The sequence below is a fragment of the Anolis sagrei genome, chromosome 1, assembly GCF_037176765.1.
Source record: "Anolis sagrei isolate rAnoSag1 chromosome 1, rAnoSag1.mat, whole genome shotgun sequence".
NCBI classification, from domain to species: domain Eukaryota; kingdom Metazoa; phylum Chordata; class Lepidosauria; order Squamata; family Dactyloidae; genus Anolis; species Anolis sagrei.
The window spans coordinates 126364433-126387544 of record NC_090021.1 but is presented as its reverse complement, the minus strand read 5'-3'; the positions used below and the strand labels follow the sequence as shown (position 1 = coordinate 126387544).

The 23112-nt window shown below is 40.1% G+C and overlaps 1 protein-coding gene across 1 annotated transcript in view; it reads right to left on the bottom strand.

Moving 5' to 3' along the window:
• HCRTR2 (hypocretin receptor 2) overlaps nt 1-22674 on the bottom strand; it is a 37737-nt gene extending 15063 nt beyond the window's left edge. Inside the window, exon 1 of the mRNA XM_060755038.2 lies at nt 22109-22674. Coding sequence (XP_060611021.2) covers nt 22109-22337 — 229 coding nt within the window. The 5' untranslated portion in view covers nt 22338-22674. The remainder of the gene's footprint in view (nt 1-22108) is intronic.
• Nucleotides 22675-23112: the final 438 nt, after the last annotated feature.

The window sequence follows — 23112 nt, the reverse complement described above, 5'->3', positions numbered from 1 at the left end:
TTAAGTTATTTCATTTCAGCAAGTTTTTCTTTTAAAAAACCTCAAGTCATACACTCTGGCTTCCAAAAGTAGAGTTGTTCTCATTATTGGCCTTCCCATGAAAGTATTATAGGTCAAATCCAGTTTTATTCCTCTCTGTTGCAACAGCATCTCCAGGGAGGATGGATTTCCTCTTCCCTTGAAATCTACTTTTCCAAATCTACTCTGCAAAACTAGGGCTTGGAAATGTTATTTTTGGACTACAATTCGCATAAGCTTACCAAATATAGTATTTTCCTAATTTATACTATGAGAAATGCAGGGATATGAATTCCAGTGTAGAATTAAATGTATGTATACAACTGAGAAAAGTGTGCACATTGGTATCTCTATGTAAAGCAACAGCATGTATCAAATTATGTTGTGGAAAAAAAAAAGAGGCAAGTCTCACTCTCCAAAAATTGTTGTCCTCTCTGGGTCCTTCAGTGTGATCATTTGGTAGTTTTCCAGCCCAAGCTGGAAATGTCATTATATGGTCAGTGTTGACTCATATAATGCAGTTCAATGAAGTTAATCTGGAATTTAAATATCTGATTCTGTGTGCATTTGCTGCCCACCCAGAGGGCCAGAATCTCACCTTTTGGGCAAGGGAGTGTCCACATTCCCACCTGTGCTGATTCACAAGGGGAACAGACAGGAGGGGGAATTCCTCCTCATGATCTCCGTGCATCATTTAGAGATGCTATGGAGAAAAGGGAACCTTCTAGGCATGGTAAGGAGTCTATTTTAAAAAAATTACGGGTTTTAAAAAAAAGATGTGGGAGGGGAGGTTGGCACTGCCATTCCACTTCCATGGGCTGCTTGGAGCATGCAGAGGCAGGATCACTGTGGGGACCGCTCCTGGGATCATGAATGATGATCCCAGAGCAGTCAATAAGGGCCCCACACATCCAAAGATCGCACCTTGCTGCAAGATCTAGATCTTTGGAGGGTTTTTTTTTTATCATGAAGTCTAGGTTTCTTATTATCACAAGGCACACAGTTTCCTGAAATGTCTTGGTATATTTTTGTTCTTCCTAGCTGATTTCTCTATAGAGTTAATCAGAAAAGATGATTTGCTGATGTCTGGTTCCTCAAATATTGATTTATCAACAACTATGTTTTGTTATCTTGCACTGTTGGATAAGAGGAGGGTGTCTGGCAAAGTGTGCCTCATTTCCATTTTTTGGTGGCTGTCCAGGTGTTATCATGTCTGCCATCAAACAAATGGTTGTGTTTGTCAATGATAAGTACAATCTGCTTTCTTTTCTATATATATACTCTTTTTTGCCTTAATTCTTTCTGCTTCCAGCATGGAAAGATTGGGTGTTTTTATCTCTTTCCTGATGTTTTGTGTTTAACTCCTTGGGGCTTCTGTTCTCATTAACCTCACAGGATTATTTTTCATGTGGAGCAGGAGACAGGATTTATATGTCACATAACGATAGGTTGCTTTGTATCTCCTCGTTTATATACAGAGTTTTTTAAATCACACCAACATGGTGCCTTGCAAGTTTTCTCAAGCTTCGGTGCTAAATACTGCTATCTATGAGCTGTTCACTTGCATCTCTTCTGTGGTTGCATGTGTGCAGTTTTTACATCCCTATCATGTTAGATTTAATTTTGAATTTCTGCCCCTTTTTAGATTTTTCTCAATGAATCAAAAACCAAAGATGACTTCTTAAAAAAAACCCTGAAGCACATGGGAAAGGGAAGAACTTTGGTTTGTTAGAGAACATGCCATCACTCATGAAGCACAGTCTCATACAGCTAATTAGAAGTACATCAAAAGTTTTGAATACTGAGACCTGAAACATCACGAACTGTGAAGAGAAAATTATGCCTGAGATCCTAAATCAGGGAGACGTGGCATGAAGTCCTGTGAGTTGGGATTGTGCCACATCTCCTCTACCATTCCATAAACCCACCCTCCACTTAATGCAGCCTCCCTGCCCCCATAAGGCTATTTACTTGGTGGAGGAGGGTGGGGGTAAGAATGGTAGAAAACTGCCTGATTGTGTTCCAACAGATGGTTGCACAGCAATGAGCCAACTTGTGGCATCCTCTGAAGGTGCACCAGGAGAAAATGCTGCTAGAACACCTCCATACAACCAGACAACACCCCAGTGATTCCATCCATGAAAGCCTTCAACAATACAATGAGCCATCTTCTTCAACCTCTTTGAGCAACCCAGAGAATGTGGTTCTATTGCGCAGCCTACTGGGCCAGTACATGTCTGCACTGAGTGGGGAAGGGGCTCCAGCAGCTAGAGGGCAGTTTTGTGGAGTGCATTTAGTGATGGTACAAAGCTGATAGATAATTCTGCAAGACTAACTCCTAAAATGACTTATATGTAAGCCACTAATAGGAAATCAATAGCATGCCTTAGAAAGATTGCAAAAATTTCTATCTGGAACTGTCTGAAATTATGGCTAAGTACACCATCCTATTTCAGGAAGCCATGTTTCTGATGCTAGAGTGTAGATGCAAGCCAAACAAAGAAAGCAAAATATCTGACATCTTGAAGTTATACTACAGAAGGACAATGAATTCCAATATTTTCTGGAGTTGAAAAATGTATGAAGGCTTCATATGCAAATACTTGAGAATTCTGACAGGGAAGTGCTGAGGTGTATCATAACATTGTGACAGGACCGAGAATTGTTTAAACCTCAGGATTAAATACAGAAACATCTGAAAAAACAGATGGATGCAGACCAAGTGTGGATGGATTCTTGTATTTTCTTTCCCATCTAAACATGAAAATGTGTGTGTTGGGGGAGTTGTCTGTGGGGAACATGAAAAAAATTCCAGTTGATGCAAAACATGTCTGTTGGTTTTCATTTATGGCTTTGCCAAACAAAGGAAAGCATTCCCATGAGACAGTGCTTCTGTCTCCCTTTTTCCTAGCCAGCTTTTATTGCCATCCTATTGTCTGCTTCAAAATCTCTTATCATTCTTGCAGCACAACTTCAGCTGTATTTCACTTGGCACCATACAGACCTTCTGGAGCAGTTTGGCATGGAAAGTATAGATCTGATCAAAACAGCATGTGGTTTTCATCTTTTTTTCTATTGGTAGTCATCATTTCCAACATGTGTTTATATAAATGAAAAGAGCAACATGAGAACTCAAATTGCCTTGTTGTTGGTTGTGTTTTGGCACATGGCAAATCAGCAAGTAATAGCAATTAAAAGGAAATGAATGCTCATGATTCCTACCCATATCAGGTGGAAACTGTCTTGACACAATCACACACCAAATTATTTCAGTTTAACAAAACATCAATTGTTAAAGAGCAAGGTATTAGAATTAGGAGACTGAATAGATGTTAAAGGAAAAGAGTGCATACTATTGCTTTTGGTTTTTGGCACACTACCCATAGACAGCTCACTCCATTCATTTCCTGAGTGTGTCCATTCATCACAAAAGCCAATAAGTCCCTCTAGAAATCCATCTGAAGATTCCAAGAATTACTTCTCTTTACCAAATCTGCGCTACCCATCATTGGCAACAGATTTTGGCTGTTGTGAAAGGCCAACATATTGGTAGTTGTTTGGTATATTATGGGCTGCCATGAAGGGAGAATACATTTGAGAGCTTTTCTACATCCATTGCCCAAATATGTTGACAAGGCACTAGTTGTGGAATCACAAAGTTGGAGGAGACTCCAAGGGCCACCCAGTTCAACCCTTGCCATGCAGGAATGCCCAGTCAAAGCACTCCTGATATATGGAAATCCAGTCTCTGTTTAAAAACCTCCAGAGAAGAAGAGTCCAAGGCAATGTATTCCTCTGTCAAACAACTCCTACCATGAGGAAGTTCTTCCTAATATCGAGGTGGCATCTCTTTCCTATAGATTGAATCCATTGCTCCATGTCTTTGTTTTTAGAGCAGCAGAAAAAAGCTCCATCTTCAACAACAATTTTCCTTCCAAATATTTAAATATGATTGCCATGTCAACTCTTAACCTTCTCTTCTCCAGCAAAACATACTTGGCAACCTAAGCTGTTCCTCAGAGGGTTTGGTTTCCAGAACTATAACAATTTCCATCAACCATCTCTGGACATGTTCCACTTGTGTATATCCTTCCTGAATTGTGGCGCCCTGTGCATTTCATTTTTTTCTGGCTAAGTACGGTACCCTACATTTCTTTCTGTTGAATATTCATATTTTTTGGCTTTCCCCACCCGATTCAGGTGTGCACAGAGTTTTCTGTGCTACCTCAGGCAATATTCTGCCCACAACCTAGCAGGTACAGAAATACTTATATTTCACAGTGTAATTTTACACCCACCTGCAGGCATATAGGCCTCAATTAGCATAATGGGAGAAACATTTGTGTAAGACTATTCCTGGTTGAATATTCATGGCATTTTACCTTGGCATTCTTTGTACTACATAGCAACCACTTTCACATCTGTTTTGTAATTTGCACTGTATTTCTGTTTAGCAACTCAACTATTCAAAACACATGCTTAGCCTCTCACAACATACTGTTTGGAGATGTGATGGGGAAGATACCTTCAAGAGGATGAAAATATGCTTAATATTATTAAAAGTATGCTTATTATTACTTATTTTTACTAAATATGCTTATTATTACTATTACTGTCGATTGCTGCTAATTATGTCATTTCTCTTTAAGGTTTTAGTTATTCGTTTCTAGATTATTTATATCGAGTGGAAAATTTATACTATGAGTTATTGTTTGTATGGGTCATTTAAGTTTTATCTTTGGTATTTTTGTTTGTTATTGGGTTTAAGTTAGGCTGCTTATATTTTGTTTGATGTGATCTGTTTTGATGTAATCTGTTCGTATGTTTTTTTTTTTCCTTTTTGGCACTGAATATTTGCCATTTATGCTAGAAACCACCCTGCGTTCCTTTGTGGAGATAGGGCGATCTACAAATAAATAATAATAATAGAGTGGAGTTTTGTTTCAATAGAATTTATGTATAGATTAACTATACATTCAGCAGATGGTTCAACAATTCTTATCTCTCCAATTCTTAACACCTTATAGAGCATTGCACTCTTAGCATAGGAGACACAATATGAACCAGAAGTTTTCACATCAGTGATTTGCCTTTTATCACCCAGTATTACTCTCTATCTTCTAGTAGTGTCTGAATTCGATAGAAGTTTCTGTCTGGGCTTCGAATCTATGCCTATAACAGATTAATGTTTCTGCTAGCCCAGGGATTGAATGGAAATTAGAAGCCAAGTTATCCTTAGGAAGGCTATGAGTAGTTAATTAACTGTGCCTGGAGAAAACACATCAGTAAAGAATAAGCCCCTGGTGGCGCAGTGGGTTAAACCACTGAGCTGTTGAACTTGCTGATTGAAAGGTTGGTGGTTTGAATCCGGGGAGCGGCGTGAGCTCCCACTAGCATCTGCCAACCTAGCAGTTTGAAAATATGCAAATGTGCGTAGATCAATAGGTACCACTCTGGTGGGAAGGTAACGGCACTCCATGCAGTCATACCAGCCACATGACCCTGGAGATGTCTATGGACAATGCCGGCTCTTCGGCTTAAAAATGGAGATGAGCACCATCTCCAGTCCACATGACTGGACTTCATGTCAGGGGAAAACCTTTACCAAAAAATATTGGAATCCTGAAGAACATTTACCTGTGTCCCCATAAACTATTGTTAAATGTGAGAGGTAATTAGTTGCAAAATCCAACTTTTTCTTTAGGGAAGAAGATGCATGAATTTTGCTCCATGCCTACAGATCCATGCATTATTTTTACAAATTTCATGTTATCGTGGGAGATAGAAGACAAAATTTTATTCATTTAGAATTTTTCTTTCTAACTTTTCTTTTGTCATGAAGGTTAACCCAACATGCAGGGCGTCCCTATCACTCAATGGATCTTCCCTCAATACCTGTTTACTGTCAGGGAGATTGCAACCTCATCTGCCTTGAGGCCAGGCCCTGGAAAGAACATGGAACTTCCGATCTGAGCAATCAGAAATTGACAGTGTGCAGAGTCTGGAGGCCTTGTGTCCTACATTACAAAGGGCAAACCTTTCTCAATAGTCAGTGTGTAATCTGTCTAATGTGAAGTGTAGTGAAAGACAAAGGCATGTATCCTCCTGCAGTCACTCACCAAATGCAACTGGGTGTTTCAGTAACATAATGGCTCATCTGCTCATTGAAGAAAAAGCTACCCATTCTTCCATCACAGTGCAGGGACAGTTGGACAATGTCAAGGAACAACTCTGTGCTCCGACTCACATGGCCACTGACATATGGCCATATGTAGGTGGCCCTAGACATTGTAATGCTGCCATATGGATTGAAGAGGAACTTAAGCAGACATAAGTAAGCTGATAGACCTTGCATTGCACCAGAATCAAATCGAATGTTAATCATCAAATCCTTTAAAAATGTCCATCATCAGTTGGCATCTAGACAACAGATTCAACTTACATTGATCTCTTGGTTACAGTTTCCTTCACAGTGGTGAGATTGTATATAGTAAATATTTGCAAATCTGCCTATATAAATATACATATCTTATGAAAATCCATACTTCTTATCCTCCTCTTGGTGACGCATATTCTCTTGTTGGCAATGCACAAGGAGCCACCCAAATCCACCTTCATAGTTTTGATAAGAGTAATGTCTTGGGTTACTGGTTTGGGGAAAAAACTTCTCTCACTCTCTGGGAGAAAGGCTAAGGACTTTAAAGCAGGCAATGAACTCAAAAGTGACTCTGAAAAGGAAAAAAGTCAGGTAAAGCAAACATGAAGATTTCTTTATTAAGAAGACAGAAAAGAGTGGCAGCTACTCCTGACCAATCTAAGGAGCATAAGAAGTGGTGCCATGAAACTGAAAGGATCTTCAGACTAAAGTGTGTGTATTCTCTCAATCTCTGCTGTAAAGAAAAGTCCAAATATGGCAATGAAGCATGTTCTGGGTGAAGGGGGCTTTGGAGTTTCTGCAGACCTTGCTTGGAAAATTTGGCATCTGCCTGAGTGCTGGAGTTTCTGCTGAAAGCATGGGGCCGTTCCCTGGAGTCTTTGGAATATTTTGAGGCTCTCCCACTGGAATCTCTGCCTGTGCTTTGCCCCTATAGAAATCTCTGGTACTCCTGGGATTTCTCTTTGCCTCTGTGGAGCCTCTGTGGAAATCTCTGTGCTGTAAAGTCTTCTTCTTCTTCTTCTTCTTCTTCTTCTTCTTCTTCTTCTTCTTCTTCTTCTCATCATCATCATCATCATCATCATCTCCTCCTCCTCCCCCTCCTCCTTGGCTTTGCCTGTCTGGAAATCTCTTGAATCCTATTTTTGCATTGCCCTGGCTGCATATCCTTATGTTCCTAATTTAGCAGTTGTCATCAGGAGTGAAGGTCACACCTCTGGATCTAGCAAAACATGGTCTTAATGTTATCCTATGGGGAATTCAGAAGAAAAGATGAGTGCAGAGAGGGAAAGTGTCTGTGTGCAAAGGATAGGTATGAATGTGACCTCTGTCACACTGTTGTAATAATAATAATAATAATAATAATAATAATAATAATTTATTTATTTTATTCCTCCCAACTCACCCTGAAGGGGACTCAGAGCAGATCACAGTACACATGCATGGCAAACATTCAATGCCATTTTTGAACAGGACAAAGACAGACAGAACAGAAAGGAGGTATATTGTGCTGTGCTGACATCCAGTTGAAAATGCAGCTTGTTGATGCCTTTGGAAGTTGCCAGCCACAGGGGGGTGCTGTCGCTCCATCCTCTATGACGAAGAGCCATCAGGACTTACTTCTTCCTTTTGGTCACCAGCATTCTTTGATCTTTTTCTTTATGATGTCGTAAAATACCTCCCCCACATTAGCGATACCCAATTTTTCTAATCACAGCTATAAGCTGTTTTCGAACTGCTTAGGTAAACAGTGAGCAGGGCTGACAGTTGGGTGATCATGCCAATCCGGGGCTTCAAACTTGCAACCTTTTGGTTGGTAGATCTTATCATTGCTGGTGATTTACTGTTGGGGTTCAGCCTGAGTTTGAACTTGAGCCTGATTCTCTGTTTGTTCCTCCTGATGCTAATGAAAATATATTTACTGATGCTAATGAAAATGTACCTCTTGATGCCAATGCTCCTGAAATTAGTGAAACTTCTGTAGGTTTGGAAAATGCCAATGTTCCTGAAATTAGTGAGGAAGGAACTTCTGTAGATTTGGAAAATGAAAGTACCAGTGTTCATGAGAATGTTTCAGAGGGAAGCCATGACCTTTCACTCCCTTCTGCACCTGGTAACTTTAATGAGAACCAAAGGGGGCAGATTTGGCAAGGCAGAAGTAAATCACTCAGCTTGCCTAGGTCTTCCCAATTAAAAGAAATACAAACAATGGCTTCAAAGCAGAGGGGCGGTTCACGGAACCAATTCTTCGGCTTTAAGTGCCTTCCGCCGGGCTGACTTTCTCAGTTCTGGCATCGTTTCAGATTGATGAAGACCTTGGCAATTCTCCCGGTTTCCCTGGCCATGGTCTTGAAAGATTTCTAGAATATCAAGCATGGTTAGTGGATTGCTAACAGGTTCCAGTATTTTACAGTGTGGTTTTGGGTTTTGTTTTGTCCATTTAAATTCATGTTTGCTGATTTTGCTGTGGCTTTTGACTTGCATTTTTCCTTTATTTTGTAACCATTTTGTAACCAAAAAGGATTGTTTTTCACAGTCAAGTGTGGTGGATAGCTATCTTAGGGCCTCGTTCCCTGCTCTGGATTGCAGCATTTACCAGCTGTGCTAAAGCCCTGACCCCTTAACTACAAGTGCCTCTTAACTTCAGTTTCACAAGATTTCCTACTCACTAGGAGTAAACAAGATTCTTAAGCATGATTGCAGTCCTAAATACAATGATATGACTATTTCCTAGCCAACAGGAGGAATTGTGGCTGGAATATTCCAGTTTGTATTTTTAAATTTAGATTAGCCTTTCCCAAGGTGGCGAGGTTCCAGGGGGCAACAGCTCCCTACCTGGACTCTTGTCTGGAAGATGATAGGAGGCATCTTTCCACCTAAACGTCTGATTGCAAGTCGTATTCATCTAGTGTCACTCAGAACAATATTGCTACCTAATCATTCACAGTCTTGTTTGGAAGTAGGCGACATAAATTTCCTCGCCTACTTGAAATCACTAGCACAGTTAAAATTGCAGTGCCTTTCCATGTAGAACCTAACATGTCTCGATGCTTAGAAAATTGAATAACTGAAGCAAGATTCAAAGCAAACACTCTCTAAGAGCATGCTGAGTTATAAAAGTGTGTTTAAGCCAAAAGTCTGGATCTATTGCTATACAGAGAATGTTTCCCAGTGAAGCAGAAGATGACTGAAAGCGTGACAAATTCCAGGCACAGCTGAATTACAAGTCAACTAGAAGCCAAGGCTTAATGAGGTTTTGTTCTGTGAGAGCAGTAACAGTGTCTTTTTCCAAATGTTAGTTGCTTCAGAGATGTATCTAATAGAATTAGAACTGCAATGTTATGGAACCATTTTATATTAGCTGTCAATCAAGCCAAGTGACATCTTACTGTGTTTCTACACCAGGCATTGGCAAACTTCAGCCCTCCAAGTGTTTTGGACTTCAACTCCCACAATTCCTAACAACCTACCAGCTCAGTTCTTGTGGGTTTTTTCGGGCTATATGGCCATGTTCTAGAGGCATTTCTCCTGACGTTTCGCCTGCATCTATGGCAAGCATCCTCAGAGGTAGAGGTAGAACAACCTACCAGAGGTAGAACAACCTACCAGCTGTTACAAATTTTGGAGTAGTTGATGTCCAAAACAGTTAAAAGTTTGAAGTTTGCTTTATACAATAGAATTAATATTGTTTGATACCACTTTAACTGACATGGTTCAATGCTTTGGAATCCTTGGATTTATCATTTGATGAGACACCAGCAGAGAAGGAGAAAGCCCTTACACAACTAAAACTCCCAGGATCCCATAACATTGAGCCATGACAGTTTAAATGGCATCAATTTGCATTAATTCTACAATGAAGATGCACCTTAGTCTTCTTCAATATTGAAAACCATACATACAGAAAATCATTCACAGACTCAGTCAATAAGTGTAGAATACAAATTAAGAGAGTGAGTGAATTTAATAATACTGAAAAAAGACAAAAGTTGATCTCATTGCAAGTTGCAAATTATGGGATATCCTATCTTGATGTAGCATGCAGACAAGGCAGATGAAAAGGATTCCTTTGGGACAAAAGAATTGATGTGTCCCACTTGGAAATGTTATCCAAAGTCTACTTTTACACTGCTTGGTCTTGGCTTCAGTTCAAACCAAAGTGCTCTTAAAAAGAACAATTTTTAAATTAACATTCAGATTCAATGACTCTGACCGATCCCCAGTGATACCAAGGGTCCACCGTATAGTGTCATCAGTGCTCAGAGTGTATTTATGATATGTGTGTAGGATAAATATATTCTAAACCACCACCCCTAATATTTTGTGTTACCACCTTTATTTTGACAGAAGTTGTATGTATGTGTCCCTAGGTCTAATCCCTGACATATTTCAAGGGCCGCGGTGGTGCTGCTGAGCTGCTGATCTGAAGGTTGGCAGTTTGAATCCACAGGATGGGATTAACTCCCACTGTTAGCAGTAGCTCCTGCCAACCTGGCAGTTCGAAAACGTGCAAAGGTGAGTAGATAAATAGGTACCGCTTCGTCAGAAAAAGGCAAAAAGACGCTCTAAGCAGTCTTGTCAGCTACAAGGTGACAACACAGGCTCCTCAGCTTGAAACTGGAGGGGGGGAAAGCACTTTCCCCAGAGCTAGAGATGAGCACTGCCTCCAAAAGCCGGAAATGAAAGGAGAAGCCTTTGTCTGTGTTTGTGTGTCTTGTTGTATATGGTTGCAAGGCATTTATTGTTTGTTTATGTTTGCTGTAAATGCTGCAATCTGCTCTGAGCCCCCTAGGGGAGAAGGGTGGAATATAAATAAAGTTATTATTACTATTATTTGAAACACAAGATGAGTCCACAGCAGACACTCTGCTGGCTGTTGAATTGGATCACATGTCAGACACTTCCCAAGTGTCTAGGACAGTGTGACGTATCGGTGAATAATATGTGCATATCCCAGTAAGATGGCCTTCTGCAACTGGTAGATGGTAATTTTGTCAGCCCGATTGTGTTTAAGTGCAGGCCAAGGTCTTTAGGCACTGCACCCAATGTGACGATCACCACTGGGACCACCTTTGACTGGTTTGTGCCAGAGTCTTTGCAGTTCAATCTTTAAATCCTTATATTGTGTCAGTTTTTCCAGTTGTTTCTCTGCAATCCTGCTGTCACCTGGGATTGCAACATCAACATTATTATTATTATTATTATTATTATTATTATTATTATTAAGTGAGTGCTAGAAAAACCCCTGACCTCAGCAAGCTGCTTCTGGTCCATGAGTTAGGTTGGAGTGATGCCCCCTCCTTCCCCATTCTTTCCTCGCTTCTTCAGCATCCTGAGGAAACTGTACAAGTGGAACTTCAGTCTTGTGTGCAGTTATTAAAGGCATGGGGTTCCTATTAAGTCATTAGAATGCCTATTACAACAGCAGCATGCTACATTTCCATTAGGGAAATGATAGCATTACTTTAAAGAAGTTAACCCGCCTGCTTTTAATAGAGTTGTAATGGTCCTTTTACTTAAAACATTGACATCTTTAGAGTCATTTTTTAAAAATATGGATCTAAGGCTGGTTATACACTATAGAACTAAACTAGTTTGGCACCACTTTAACTGCCATGGCTCAACTCTATACAATCACTTTGACAGAGAAGGCTAAAGAATTTGTAAAACCACAAATCCCATGATTCCATAGCACTGAGACAAAGCAATTAAAATGGCGTCAAACTGCATTATTTCTCCAATGTGGATGCACCTAACAATCAAATGCCGCTTCCCCAAAGCTTTAAATTTGCCAGAGGTTTTGCTGTTGATGTTTTCTCTTCCAGAGCACAGTTTGGAAAGTTAATTTGGGAGCTAAAATTCCCAGAATCTTTCAGCCATCATGGGCACCATCTCTGATTGTAGGGCTTTTTTACACTACATAATTAGAGTGCTATGACTCCACTTTAACAGCTGCATCCTATGGGGTTCTGGGGTTTATAGTTTGGTTAAGAGAAACCTGAAGAGCTCTCTGGCTGAGAAGTCTAAATACCCCTTCTCATTCTGTAAATCTCAGGATTCCCTAGGCTGTGGCTATGGAAGTCACAGTGGTATCATAAACAGGAAAAGGCACACTCACGATGTTGAAGTGAAAGATGGAAATGATAATAGTTTTTAACTTTCAAAAATTGTGAAATATGTCATTCCTTGCCGGGACATAAATGCTCAAAATAAATCTATACACATAATAAAACCAAAAATATGTGTATATGGCAGACACAGACAGCCTCCGGCGTCAACAAACAGGCTATAGTTCCAAGTTCTGAGAAGCTTCCAAAGGCACTTCCTCCACCGAGATTGCAGGTTACAGCGAGCGCCATGAACATGTGTCCCAACCCCTGCCATTTTTTTTTCATGTCAGGAGCAACTTGAAAAACTGCAAGTTGCTTTTGGTGTGAGAGAATTGGCCATGTGCAAGGATGTTGCCCAAGGGACGCCCAGATGTTTTGCTGTTTTATCATCTTTGTGGGAGGCTTCTCTCATGTCTCCGCAGTGGGGAGCTGGAGTTGACAGAGGGAGCTCATCCATATTCCCCCTGGATTCAAACCTGTGACCTGTCAGTCTTTCAGTCTTTCAGTCCTGCCAGAGCAAGGATTTAACCCATTAAGCCACCGGGGGCTCCACGTCATGATGCCAGGGCTCTGCCTTATTCAGGTAGAGATGAACCAAACAAATACCTTGTTTGTATGGAGCAGTTTAATTAAAACAACACTTACTTTCTGGCTGTTTTAATAGTCCAAAATATAAAACATAAAGATTGCACCACAGAATATAAAACAAAAACGGACAGCAAACACTGTTGCAGGTTCAAAATAACACCATAGTCAAAAGGTCCAGTCCAGTGGTCAAATGCCGAAAGTTCAATAAGCAAAGTCCAGGGATCAAGAGTCTATGCCATAGTCAAAAGCCAGTCCAAAGATTCAAGGTTCTAGGATTCCAAAGGTTCAGGAGACAGGTGAAGACACCGAAAATCCACAAACCTGGGGGAAAACCACCAATATAAAACAAACACTTTTCTCCCGAAGATCAGTCCCAAGGCTAGCTCCTTATATCCAGAAATACCCAGCTGCAACCCATCTCTTGTATACCTCCACCCTTAATTGCTTTCACCCATGAACTCTTACTTACAGATTACTCAACCCTTTAGAACTAAGACTTACATTAACCCTTCCATCACCAACTGCTAGGCCTACCACCACCAACCACTATCAACTGCAGAACATGATACACGACACTCCATCCCTGCCAATGTCCTTCCCAAACAGCACACTGCCTGCCATCTAAGTGAAGGCTTTCATTTGGGAACAATTTCATCCTAGATGTTCTGTTTTTCCTCCAGAATGGACATCCCAGGGTTCCTCTCTCTCTCTCTCTATTGGTGTGCAATTTGCATGGCTCCACCCACTGCCTTTCCTTAACCCTTTCCTACCCACTAAATGATATTACCTAACAGCCCAAAACAAATGCCTTTCTTAAATAATCTGGGCTCCGCTGGGTACCAAAAGCTAGTAAATAAATAAATGTGAGGCAAGAATAGGACGAGCTGCAGTCTCCTTGGGAAGAGCAAAGGGTAGAATATCTGGAGACAAAAAACTTGAGACAGTTGGCCTAGTGAAAGAAATGAAACAGAGGAGGAAACAGATAAACAGGATACCAGAAATGAACGTAAAGCTAGGAAATAGAAGGAACTCCATCAGGGAAAGAGAACTGATTAACACTGTTCAAATGAATAATTCAGCTATTTTCTTCTGGGATGCATTCTGAGAAGTTATGATCCCGCTTCAGTGCCTTGACAAATATATAATAGTCTGAAACAGTCTTCCTCAAACTGGAACCCTCTAGATATCTTATCACTTCATCACATTACAGAAAAAATCCACTTAAAATCTAGTTTCTGCCTCCTGCAGAATTCTGGGGTTTGTAGTTTAGTGAGACTGTTAAAGGCTCCTCCAGAAACAGGATTTAAGTGGATTTTTCTCTAGTGTGATAAGGAGATTACATTAGCCTACAATACCAATTGGGCCAGTTAGCATGCCATCTGGGAATGGTTGCAGTTATAGTCAAATTGATTTCTGGAAGATCCGATACTGATGTCAAAATAAACTAGGCAATATTAACTGTGAATTTTTATTGTGGCATTTATTTGAAGGTTATCCCTTACTGTCATCTGCAGAAGTTCTCTCAGGGCAGATCAAAGATCTTACACTGTCTGGTTTGAAGAAGCCAATTCCATGTCTCAGGACAAAGTACAGAGCTAGAGACATTATTCTGATGGCTAAAAAAAGAATCCTACATCTCTGATTGCTAGCCAATTGAAGAAAATAGCAGCTAAGAATTTTCTGCCCTTTCACGACTCTTCTAGAGCAGCTGCCTTTCTCCTAATCTTACTGAAAATGAAAGAACTTTGTTCTGGTTAACTCTTGTGAGCCAATAACTGAACAAACGTTTTGTACACTTTGACAAAGAATGACCCAGAGTGTTGCAATGGGCTCAAGTGATCATTAATTAGTGTGTCTCCGTTATAGGTATATCTGATATGCAAGATGTATTTTCATTCGCTGGACCAAATTTGGCACAAATACCCAATGCCCCCACATTTGAATACTGGTGAGGTTGGGGGGGGGGGGGTTGATTTTGTCATTTGGGAGTTGTAGTTGCTGCAATTTATAGTCAACCTACAATCAAAGAGCGTTCTGAACTCCACCAATGATGGAATTGGACCAAACTTTGCCACTCAGAACTCCCATGACTAACAGAAAATACTGGAAGGGTTTGGTGGGCATTAACCCTGAGTTTTGGAGTTGTAGCTCACCTACATCCAGAGAGCACTGTGGACTCAAACAAGGATGGATCTGGCCCAAACTTTACATGAATACTCAGTATGCCCAAATGGAACACTGGTGGAATTTGGGGGAAATAAAGTGTGATATTTGGGAATTGTAGTTGCTGGGATTTATAGTTCACCTACAATTAATATGAGGAAAGATTCTGGCTGGGAATAAATTCTAGTGAAGTAACTATTGCAGCACAAACAACATGCCCAGTAGCTTTTTTGTATGCTAATATTATATTATATTTGATATTATTAAATATAATATTTCTGCACAGCCCTTTTATGGGCAAAGACATCTCAGGCCTGTGACAGATCATGGTCTGATATAGTTTACAGTCTTTAAGGTTATGGGCTGTGGTTTCAAAAACATGAATGAACTGGAAAAACTGGAGGCCAATGTGGATGAAAGTCCAGGTGCATATTTCTCCCTCCTTACCCTGGTATCCATGGCCTAGGACTGGAGAAAAGGAGAATGCCTATGAGATACTTTTGCATTTGGAGACTTTGTTGGACAGTTTTCTGACTAGATTGCAGATTTTTGTGTAGAAAATATGTCTGGTGCAAAATACATGTCTGGTTCAAAATATCCTGATATTACTTTATACTGAAAAGACATGGTCAAGATCATACATTTGTCAGTGCAGATCTTCTGTCATAACTATTACTGTAGATGTGGAAGGAGATTATTGACCCCACCCCCACCCCACCCCTTCCTAAGGCACCTACCACACAGCTGTATAAAATCCACATTGAACTGGATTATATGGTGTTGACTCAGATCACCCAGTTCAAAGCAGATATTTTATATTATCTGCCTTGATATTCTGGGTTATATGACCATGTGGAAGGGCTCTTACATAGGGCCCTTCTAGAGGGGCCCTATATCCCAGGATCTAATCCCAGGTTTTCTGCTTCAAACTGGATTATATGAGACCACACTGCCAGATAATCTGGAATAAACAGAAAACCTGGGATCAGATCCTGGGATATAGGGCCTATCTGGAAAGGTTAGTCTGTCCTGGTTAGCCTGACCTGCTACATATAATGCTGTCACAAATTGGTTGTTTATCTTAGGCTCTTGTCCAGTGGTTCTCAACCTGTGGGTCCCCAGATGTTTTGGCCTTCAACTCCCAGCAATCCTAACAGCTTTTAAACTGACTGGCATTTCTGGGAGTTGTAGGCCAAAACACCTGGGGACCCACAGGTTGAGAACCATCACTCTAGTCCTTCTGGAACAGCTAGCAGGTATAAGAGTTCTACTCATGGGAATGAACCATCATACAGTACTGAATTCTAAACCATGCACAACATCATACATTCCCAGTGGGATGGCAGCCACATGTTTTCTCCTATTTGAGATTTACAGACATGGATCCCACTGCTCTTAATTATGGAAATACTATGAGATCTGAAGTAGTGTAGTGTTTCCATAAAGGTCAACAAAGACTTAATGATTTCCTTTGAGCCCAGCTGTCAGAGCAAGCAAATATTGCATTTAATTCAGGTGATGTACTCAATGCCATATGGGATAGCGTTGAATAAATAACCACATTCCTGAAATAGAAGCTTATTGCAAAGTATGCAAATATTACCACATCATTCAATGTAGAAGGATATGACTTAACAACTAGGAGATCATTTGGTCTTTGATGCAAGGTAATATAACTCTTCAATAGGATTGTGCTTTCGGGGTAAACTTTGACCCGTTTCATGTCCCAGCTTTTGGTGGGGAGCCCAATCCATTTTTTGGGAGCCTCTCAAAATCGAGATGGCAGACGTCTGTTTTTGCTCTGGGGTGCCCAAAAATCCATTTTATATTGCCCCATTATGGGGGGGGGGGCTTCCCAGGCTCCCTTTCCCATCATTTAAGGCAGGGGTCCTCAAACTAAGGCCCGGGGGCCAGATGTGGCCCTCCAAGGTCACTTACCCGGCCCTCTCTCAGGGTCAACTTAAGTCTGAAACGACTTGAAAGCACACAACAACAACAACAACAACAATCCTATCTCATCAGCCAAAAGCAGGCCCACACTTCCCATTGAAATACTAATAAATTTATATTTTTTAAATTGTTCATTTTAATTATTGTATTGCTTTAAAGTGTTTTTTGCACTACAAATAAGGTATGTGCAGTGTGCATAGGAATTCATGTTTTATTCAAATTATAATCCGGCCCTCCAACAGTTTGAGGGACTGTGGCCTGGCCCTCTGTTTAAAATGTTTGAGGACCCCTGATTTAAGGCATTGGAGCTGTTTTACTCTAGAGGAGAGGTGCTCAGCTGTGTGCTTTCTGGGCTTGCTGTACACCTCACATGCACACATTCTTTCCTCATTCTTACTCTGGAGGAGGCACTTGGCTGCAGGCAGGTGCACATGCTTTCTGGGCCTTCATGCCACACACACACTCTCTCTTTCCAAGGCAAGGAGATATGGATTGCCATGTGCTCACAAAAAGCAGACAAGGAGCCAGGATTGACTTGCTTTCAGGTTGAGCTGATTTCCGTACTGGGAGGGACCTTCCCGTTATGTGCTCCCGAAGGAAACAAAAGTAATGAAAGTACTGAAAGAATTGATGAAATCAAGGAAAACGGTTCCACACACAACTCTACTTTTCAATATTAAATAAATCTGCTTTCAACTCAGGATTGTTGTTGTTGTTGTTGTTATTATTATTATTATTATTATTATTATTATTTTCATTAAATCACATCCCAGAAGCCATGTACTAGCTAAGCTCCTTGAATGATATACTGAACTAGAAACCAGCAACTTTGACTGGACTAGTGCTGATCTCTGGTGAATTCATTCATTCATTCACTTTATAATCCAACAGCAGCATCATTTGGATGGTCACTGTTTGTGTAGAGGACACCATGCTACCATCTTGTAATCAAAATGAAACCATCAACAACGGGAAAGCAGTGTGCTTTCCTCTATCCAGGAGACAGTGCCATGGGTTCAGGGGTTCACTGAGCTCCACACTGTACCGACTTTGCCTGCTGATTCCTGTCTGATTTATAGTAACTACATCCACTTCCTGCTGGTCTTTATAAGTATTGTAGTCTCTAAGGAGATTACCGCACTATGGTCTAATATCACATTTAAGCACTGCAATCCTGTTCTCATAGAATGGTGGAACATGCTGGCATTACCCCTTTTTCTTACAGTCTCTCTAATAATACTCTATGAACACAAATCACACTTTCTGCTTACCATATCATCTACATTACCATACTACATTACTATAGCAGTCTTCAAGGCTATTCCTCCAAGTCCATGCTTTTCCCTTCCTAGCCCATGCACCCCCTTATTTGACTGGAAAAACTACTCAACAGTTTACCAGCTGTTAGGATTTCTGGGAATTGAAGGCCAAAAACATCTGGGGATGCCAGGTTGAGAACCACTGCTCTAGGTGCTGCAGTTGTCTATGTCATTTAGGAATTTTGGAGCCAACAGAACTCCAAGGATTCTAACCAGTGACAATTTTTGCCTATTTTAATCCAGTGCCCACACCACAATTAAAGGTGTAAGTCTACATTCAAAAAATAATCTGAGTTAACAAATCTCACTCTGGACATTCCACAGGTATATACTCCACTTGCTTTTACCACCATCAGATCCTTTGAAGATGCCAGCCAAAAATGCAGGCAAAATGTCAGGAGAAAGTGTTGCTAGAACACAGCCATACAGCCCAAAAACCACACAACATTCCAAATCAGGATTGCTAGCATATGCATGAATGTATCTGAACTCACCAAGTAATATGTTTTAGTTCAGAGTCCATGGACTAAAATAAGCATAAAAGTCACTGTTTTGAATGTGGTACTTACATCTGCTTAGATGGCTCTGGAAGAACATTAAAAAACGTTCTTAAAGGAGAGTCATTCATGGGTATGATTCCTGGTATTTAAAATAGCCTCCATATAGAAATGTAGCATGCCCCAGAATACTGGATGCACTGGATAGGGGGATGGTAAACAATAGGAAAGTGGCTCTGATTTCATACAATAATTTTGATCCCTTGAAAGGATCTGTCCAACCACTGAATCTGATCTCACCAGACTTGCAAGTTGTGATCACTGGCTGTTAGAATTAGCCTCTTCGCAGTATAAACAAATACAAGTACAATCAGCACCTCATATCCGTAGATTCTATATCTATTGATTCAATCATCCACAGCTTGAAAATATATGTTTTTTAAACCCAGAAAGCAAATCATATTTTTCCAGTTAGTATAAGGGATTCAGTTTACTGTGCCATTGTACACAATAGAAACATGACCATCCATAGATTTTGGTATCCATGTGATGTCCTGTAACCTAATCCCTGTGGATACCAGAAACTCACAGTAATGGATAATATATTGGAATGGAACTCGGAAGGTCCAGGTTCAGTACTCTACTGAAACAAGAAATACACAGAGTAACTTTTACCCTGCCACCTGATCTACCTCATTGTGTTGGTATGGCTAGGAAGACATCCATGTTCACCACTTCAGGCTCATTGGAGGAAAGGTAGAATATAAATCTCACAAACAAACATAGAAGTAAATAAATCCTTTCACTAGTGGCACCAGGGATACTGGGAGTGATAGTCTCAAGAAGCTATCACACAAAAGCACATGAACAGGAATGCCCAACACCCCAGTTTGTTTGTCATTTGTAAAATGCCCTCCCTTACTTCATGTATAGGTCAATCCGCCTCCCAAATAATCACGTACAATTTATTTGATATTTCCTGCTCTGAAACCATCTCTCTCCCATTGTTTCCTGAACTTCAAATCTGGGATCATTTTCAGCATTTACATTTTTGCCCTTAAATGTATTTATTTACTTTAATTATATCCCACCTTTCTCTCAGCATAGGGACTGAAGTCAGTCAGCAATGTATATATAACAATGCTACCTTATTTCTTCAATTGTAAGACATCACTGATTGTAAGATGCACCGTAATTTTAGTATCATCAACAACAACAAAATATGTAAGATACACCTGCGATTCTAAGATTCACCCCATTTTTAGAGATTTTCCTGTTGGGAAAAAGTACATCTTAGAATTGAAGAAATACCTTAATTAATAACAATGTGAATACATTAAAATTGAAATATAAAATTTGAAAACAATTACATGTTGTATGTATATTATTAATCACTCTAGTCTCTTTGACAGCTCTCCCCCTGCCCCAATAATATTGTAATTTTTGCATTTTTTCCCTGTTGATTTGGCCACTCTTACAATATCCCTGTCTTTTTCATTTTCTGCTTTCTTTACCTTGTCTGAACCATATAGACAAGGTAAAGAATTTTCCATTTTATATTCTCCATTTTCCATTGCTCTCTGCTGAGAAGGAACAGGGCAAATTACACCACTTTTCTTTGAGATAACTGATGTTTTCAGCATTGCTCAAAAAGTAGATTTGTGTCTACTAGTAAATCTCTGGGTATGCATTTGAGACTCCCAGTTGTTTAACAACAGCATCAAGAGAAGATCCCTCTCTGCACTAAGTTATACTGCTGAAATACAAAAAGTGTAGAATAAACAGAAGTGGTGGTTTTTGTTTTGTTTTGTTTTTGCATGGAAAGATTGCAAGCCCTGCTCAGTTCTCAAACAGAAGAAATTGAATCTAGCAATTCTGTACAGATAGCTAGATAGACAGACAGACAGATAGGCAGACAGACAGAACTGGCTAGATTCAATAGACAGACAGAATTAAATACATATAGGTATAGGTATATCATATACACACACACACCTTGTCTGATATGGTTCAGGCAAGGTAAAGGAAGTAGAAACTGAAAAAGGCAGGGATGCAGTGGGAGTGGACAAATTGACATGAAAAAAATGCAAAAATTACAATATTATTGGGGGAGAGCTGTCAAAGAGACTAGAGTGATTAATAATATATAATGTGTACCTATATATATATATATACACACACACATATAGTACCAGGCTGCAACTCCTGACTCTTGGGATGAGATTAAATGATCCTAAAGTAAATGCTGTGAATTTCAGCTCTGCCCACCTTAAAGGGACATGACTTGCTGTAAGTGTGTGTGATTTCGGTGATTACATTACATATCATTTGATACTGAAAATATGTGAAGGATGGGATTGGATTATATTTTTCCTGATCATTCTAAACCATTAGCTATTCACAAGAAACATAGAGGTACTTGAACTAGAGCACTTTATAATTTCATTCACATTGGGGTCAATAGCTTCAGAGAACTGTACAGTTTACCCAACTTGGAAGAGATTAATGAGAACATCAAGACTTGGGGATATGTGAATAACCAGTAATGAGATGTGGCAAAAGTAGCCTATTGAAGCCTAAAGTTCAGCATCATTCAGAATTTCATTCAGAATTCTGGCAAGATGAATGAAGTGGCACAGAGTGATATACAGCCATCCTCAAATCGGCTGACATGAATGGAGCTACGAGAGTCAAACGCCTGCCAGAAGACTTCCAATAATATGAATGAAGTAGGAAGGTTTCAGCACTTGTGCTTAGTGGATAGTTACTACAAACAAATTGCCTTTTTGGTAGATGAAATTGCACAGTTAAATGCCTAGTCCCTCAAGGTTGGATGTTTGTAAATTAATTTTTAAATACTCTATGCCTGAGGATACATGCAGCATCATTGTATTCATGGTCTACTCTGAAATGAATCCCACTGATGGCAATGGAGCTTACTCCCAGGTAAAAAGGTGTACAATTTCCTCCTCCATTTAACAGCTGCACTTAAATTGGGTTATGACAAAATTTTAAAATGAGTTTATTAGGCATGCTTTTCCATTACTGCCTCAGACACCCACATTACAATGGGTTGCTAGCCAGGCAGGAAAGAGCAAGCAAGTATTCCACTTATCCAGACCCTCCAATTAAACAGAATCAAATGAGATCATATTGATCTTGATGACTTAGTAGACACAAGCATTTTCTAAAATTATATAACAAAAAGAAATCACGCCTTTAAAACTGTTTGTTGGGTGCTTAATGTTGCACAGCAACACAAAAGGATTGAAATATTTAACCGGGATAACTATCCAAAATGCTACTTACCAAGGATGTTCCCTACAAGAGCCACAAGAAATACAATAATATATCCAGCAATGAGAACCCATTCATATTCCTTGGGGTGCAAGTATTCCCTCCAGAGGTACCGCAAGAATTCCTCCTCGTCATAGTCAGCCGTGGGCTTCCCCAAATGTTCCTGAGTTCCATTCAGTTCCATATTCAATGAACAGTTCCTACAGGAGAGGAGACCATCCTCTGCTTCAGCTGCAGACATACTTGGCTGTGCTTTGGGTTTGAATTCAACCTTTCAGGCTTTCCTGGAGCCTCTCCATTCAGAGTAAATAGTAGTCTATAAAACACAGCAAAAAATCATGCAGAAAACAAGAGAGAGGGAGACTGGGGGGAGATTTCAACCCAGTGCCAAGCAAAAGTTCTGCAACTATCTTTGCATGAAGGATTTCACAATGGCAAGAAACATGCAGCAGTTTCAGAAGAGAGAGGAAACACTCAGAGCCTGCAGTTGCCCAGAGGCAAGTGTCTGCAGTTGCTGGATTCAGCTGGGATGTGTGCAAATCATCTCCTTACATTGACAGGCAGGCAAGCTATGCACCACGCAGTGTGTAAGGAAAGTCCAAATGTTTCATGAACAGGGGATTTAAGTGGAGGAGGAGGGGTTATGTGTATTTAAAAGGGAGGTGGACATTTCTTCTCTCTGTGTGTTGCTCAGCATATATGTTTCTTAAATATATGCATGAAGCTCTAGCAATTTAGTGGGAAATTGCTCTTGAATTACTCTTTCGGCACCGAGGACATGAGAAGAGATAAAATATAATCCAGGAAGTTGCTCCAGTTTTAGCCCCTCAATTCACAGTTCATATAACACATAAGGACTGGATCTAGGAGTGAAAATGAACTGAAAGTAAAATGTTGTGCGTATGCACACACACACACACGCACACACACATACACACACATATATACTTCCAAATTTTGACTACCCATCAGGACTACTAAAGATTTCTAAATGTCTGGGGCAGTTACTTGACTCT